Source organism: Mirounga angustirostris, unplaced genomic scaffold, assembly GCF_029215605.1.
Source record: "Mirounga angustirostris isolate CCGP_5_RB_7025 unplaced genomic scaffold, mMirAng1.0.hap1 SCAF_11, whole genome shotgun sequence".
NCBI lineage: Eukaryota > Metazoa > Chordata > Mammalia > Carnivora > Phocidae > Mirounga > Mirounga angustirostris.
Window position 1 is genome coordinate 74,014,464 of NW_026991719.1, and position 5,497 is coordinate 74,019,960.

Genomic DNA, 5,497 nt, shown 5'->3' on the forward strand with positions numbered 1-5,497 from the left:
GCAGCATTATCTACAACAGCCACATTATGGAAATAGCCCAAGTGTCCATCTACTGATGAATGGAATAAGATTTTATTTATATACAATGGAATATTACTAAGCCATAAAAAAAATGAAATCTTGCCATTTGCAATGACAAGGAATGACTTAGAGAGTAATATGCTAAGCAAAATAAGCCAGTCACAGAAAGACAAATACCATATGATTTTACTTATATGTGGAGTCTAAGAAACAAATGAGCAAAGGGGAAAAAAAGACAGAGAGGCAAACCAAGAAACAGAGTCTTAACTGTAGAGAAAAATCTGATGGTTACCAGAGGGGATTGGAGTGGGGGAGGGGGGAATAGGTTAAATAGGTGATGGAGATTAAGGAGTATCACTTATTGTGATGAGTACTGGGTGTTGCATGGAATTGTTGAATTGCTATATTGTACACCTGAAACTAATATTACAGTGTATGTTAACTAACTGAAATTTAAATGAAAACTTAAAAAAAGTAATTTCTAATCCATGCCACTGTAATAAACCTTGCCTGGGGTTTAAATTTAAGTTCCAGGCCTCTAAAGTGGGATCCTGAGGAACAACAACCCCGTTTGCTTTCCCATGGTCCTTCCTGAGGTTACTCTTTTTGTTAAATGCAGTGGTCAAGTCTTTACCCCCATAATTTGCTGATAGACTTGTATGAAGTTGAAGGTTTGCTTCCTTGAATCTTTGACTACTGCCCATTTCAATAGCACTCCAGATCCCCTAGCACCACATTACAAATTATTTTTGCTAGGGATTCTCCATATCTCCAAGCAGGTCTGTGTGATCTCCAACCCAGTTCACTTCCAGCCAACCCTGGTTCAGACTAGTACATGGAAGAATTGATAGTCTATCCTTACTGTGCTTAAAAGTTCAGTTGTACTCTATGTGTGCATGCACATGTGTGTCTGTGTGTACTTATTTATTTATTTAAAGACTTTATTTATGAATCTGAGAGAGAGAGAGAGCGCTCAGGAGAGGGCATGAGCAAGGTGAGGGGCAGAGCCCAGCAGGGCGCGGGTCTGGGGCTCCATACCGGGACTGTGGAACCATGACCTGAACTGAAGGCAGACCCTTAACCAACTGAGACACCCAGGCGCCCCTGTGTGCCTGTGTTTAGAGAGGGTTGTCGATGTGTGTGGGAATAACTTTTTGACAGGCACTTAAAAGAAATCAGAGTTAGCAACTATTGCCAAACATGTTCAGGTTTGTTTTTCTGTGCTCCCGCTCATGGCAGTGGCAGCAGGGGCACCCTCCACATGCAGAAAGATGCTGGGGTGTTAGTGGACCTGTACATGCTGTGGAAATGCTCCTCCAGCAGCTGCATCATGAGCGCCAAGGACCATGTGTCCATCCAGATGAATGTGGCTGAAGTTGACAAGGTGACAGGCACGTTCAACAGCCAGTTTAAAACTTACACTATCTGTGGAGTCATTTGTAGGATGTATGAATCAGATGAGTCCGTCCTCTGCCTGGCCGAGGCCAACAGCATCATTTCAAAGAACTTCTGACTGGAGAGGATCATGGATGTGGAATATTTGTCATAAATAAATAGCAAAACCTCCCCCCAAAACGTGTTCAGTTTTATCAGCATCCCAAATATATATGTCCAGGTAATTTTCAGGATGTGCTCCCCCCCCCCCCCCCGCCGCATTGGGAAAAAAAACATTACATTCTCTTCCAGCATAATAAATTACTCTTTTTTTTTTTTAATACCAACTATATGGAGCCGTCTAATGCTCCATCTCACTTTGAAATGCCAAAGTCATCCTTCTGAAAAGTCACACAATTAGGTGAAATACATGGCCTAATAAAAATCTCTCACCTTCTCCGTGAGCACTGGGACAAAGATAAGAGGACTTTAAAAACCATTCACAAAGGACATGGCCTGGGTCTTCTAATTTATTATCCAGAGGTTTAATGACTGGAAATCTATTTTAAAAATCAAACACTAGTTTTTTGGGGAAGACACAGAGAAGAGACAACACAGCATTTAAGATTGTAAACTCTGGCATCAGATAGAGCTAAGTCTAAGTTACTTAACTTTTTTACAATTCAGTTTCTTCATCTGTAAAACGGATGTAATAGTAGTACTTCACTTGCAGGGTTGCTGCATTAAATAGTATAGTGCAATAAAACATTTAATTGTGTACCTGACACCTAGGAAACAATCAATATATATGTTACCTATCCCTATAAATATTATTTAGATCTATAATCCCTTTTTTTTTCCTTTTAGTTGTTGGTTGCTTTTCCTTTTCCCTTGTAGCCATTTTACATGTCTGCTCCTTGCTCTCCTTGAAGGGAGATAGTTCGATGATCTTCATGCTGCACCCATTCTGCTGTTTTGCTTGTGCACATGTTATAAGTTGAGATTTATTATAATCAGTTGCTTATTCTAATATAAGTCAGCTCGTGTCCATAGAGATATCTGGTCTTCAGAGGCACTGTATTGAGGCCCTAGTATGCATTTACTAGCTTCTCATATCTAACGTGATATTAATGTGGTACAAGGGACTCTCAGTCATTATCCCACCCTTAACTACACTAGCAAGCAGGTTTGTCTTTTGTCTCTTCATTGTTAACTATCTTCTTTTTAATATATGCTACTTTTTGCTACTCCTGCCTCCCAACTTCTTCAAGTCACCGCTGATATATTTTTTTTCTTCCTTACTTAATATTTTCTTTATTTATTTTTGCATGAAATGTCTTTGACTGATGTTTTATACAAATCACCAGTCAAGAGAATACTCTTTTCACACTACTGAATTGACCAATCTTAATATACTAGTTGTAATATTTGGGTCTCTGGCACTTCTTTCCTTTGTCCATTTATTGATAGCATTTTAGACGCTATGCCTTTGATCTTACATATGGTTTTATTTTTTTTTTGATAACTTGTAAGATATGTGGTATTATAGTAGACTGAGGCTTTTAAACAGCTACTCTTTGGGGCGGTGGGGTCTTACCGTGTTTTGAACCCAGAAAATCTTTCATATATATATGTATATGTATATATGTATAAATATATATATGTATATATATGTATATTTTAAACCAGGAGCTGTTCTTTCTAGGAAGATGCCAAAAAGAGCAATATAGAATTTAAGAGTGTAGCCTCTAGAATCAGGCAGAGTTGTCCTTGGAAAGGCACAGATAACATCCTTTTTATCTATATCCTTAATTTTTAATCTATCAAGAAATTACTTCTGAAATCATGTAAGGCCATAGCATCTTTATTTTCCTGTTCCTAAAAGAGCACAGAAATCTTTTTGAAGTAAGGGCATCATATTGGGTATAGGCACTGGCTTCTGCTTCTTTTGAGAGCTGAGCTATATAACTGGGTTTGCACGGAGCTTCAGGCATGTGCCTTAGTCATGGAGGGGAACATGAGAACTTACAGAGGGCTTCCTATAAAATAATGATCTTGATGGTGATAAAAAATAATAATGTTCCTAGAAAAGCAGCATTTATTGAGAGTTTACCATGTAACAAGCATTCATAAGCACATCTAGTTTTACAAAAAATTTGACTTATCATTATTGTCCTCATTTTTACAAATGAGCAAACTGATGCCAAGATTGGTTAACTTGTCCCAAGTCACAAATGTAGAAAATTGCAGAGCAGGACTCATATTTACTGCTGTCTTTCTCTAAAGCTTATGGTTTCTATCACACTAGGCTGCTTATGGACCCTATGTGAGTCTTGCATACTCTGGCCCACCCTAGACTCTTACATGGAGAAGGAATCAGATTGGCTCTCATTGCAGAAATAAGGTTCCAGATGTCTAGCTACAAAAAGAAGAAGAAGAAGAAGAAGAAGAAGAAGAAGAAGAAGAAGAAGAAGAAGAAGAAGAAGAAGAAGAAGAAGAAGGCGACGACATATATAGTATTTACCCACACTCAGAACCAACTGAACAATGAACATAGTGGCCTGAAGATAGCAAAACATCACATTTGTTACTAAGTTATATTTGAGGCTGTGGTTTAGCACCACACTCCATGTTGGAATTGCCCACCTGAGGGTAAATTTGATTCTGCAGAGTATACCACTTTCGTAGAGTTGCTGCTTTACACTGGTCTGATGTGAAGAAGGAAGGGGAATTCTTACAGATTTAGACTATTGGCCGACTAGTATAATTTTGGACCAACGACTATAACCTACCCACCAGGTAACTCACTGTATCTCAGTGTTGAGGGGTTAGGTGTGGGGCCAGGTGAAAAGAAGCCAAAGAATTTCTTCTTGCTAGAAATATAACACTTTCTGTGGCCCATGCAGATATGGCTGTGAGGTCAATTTCCTTTTCAAATCAATGAAACCTATATAAGCGCTTCTCTGCTGAATCCTTTAGGTGTTTATATTTCATGAATAATCCATTTTTCCAAGGAAAACATATCACAGAAATGCATTCTCTTGGTCTTCCAAAAGCATTTATGACCAAGCCCATGGAAATGTGGAGGACGAACAGGGCAAACAGCGGAAGAGAAACTATGTGAATATGAATATGTGTATACCTCTTTTGTCCATCACAGAAGTAAACGGATGCATCTGTACAAATAAATGAATACTGACCTCAATCAGTTTTAATGAATGATAATTTTTTTAAAGATTTTATTTATTTATTTGAGAGAGAGAGAATGAGAAAGAGCACATGAGAGTGGGGAGGGTCAGAGGGAGAAGCAGACTCCCCCGCCGAGCAGGGAGTCTGATGCGGGACTCGATCCCGGGACTCCAGGATCATGACCTGAGCCGAAGGCAGTCGCTTAACCAACTGAGCCACCCAGGCGCCCCTAATGAATGATAATTTTTGTAAAATGGAAAAATAATGGCAAATTTTATCTTATCTGTACAATTTTTAAAGGATTTTCATAACTTTGCCATTTGCATACTAAATCAGACGTTGACACCGGAACAAGAGTAAAAATGATGATGTTTAATAATACTGCTAACAGTTACTGTGTGCTTTCTTGTATCAGGAACCATGCCAAGATTTTCACATATATTATTTAACACAACATCCCTATCATGTATATACTACTGTTATTCTTATCGTATATAGAAAACTAAGGGTCAGGGAGTTTAAGTGGCTTGCCTAAGTTTACGAGTCTAGGTGACTTACTAGTAAGTCATTCAAGTCTTTCTCACTTTAAGGCCTGGACTCTAAATCACTATACTATGTCTTCATATGTTAAGATACATAATTCTAATCTTCTAATGTTTCTGGGCTTTACAAACCCGGAGGGTTTAGGTACAATTTGTTCATGTAATTATTTATTATAGAGCTTTATTCATATTTACCTAGAGCTCACTATTCAAGTCCCCAGCAAATTCAGCACAGTCCTTGCCTTCATACACCTCACTGTCCAGTGCACTGTTGAGACTCATCTCATTCTGTTAGGACATCCTAGTGTACCTCTGGATTGTGGGGAGGAGGGGGCTTTGTAAAATACTACAAACTAATTCTTTAAGAGACA

The 5,497-nt window shown here is 38.5% G+C and overlaps 1 protein-coding gene across 1 annotated transcript; it reads left to right on the plus strand.

The window, feature by feature from the left end:
• Positions 1 to 1,282: 1,282 nt before the first annotated feature.
• LOC135362022 (small ribosomal subunit protein eS21-like) lies at positions 1,283 to 1,655 on the plus strand. Its single transcript, XM_064574843.1, has one exon. The coding sequence runs from the start codon at positions 1,283 to 1,285 to the stop codon at positions 1,532 to 1,534; it is 252 nt and encodes an 83-aa protein (XP_064430913.1). The 3' UTR covers positions 1,535 to 1,655.
• The last annotated feature ends 3,842 nt before the right edge of the window (positions 1,656 to 5,497 follow it).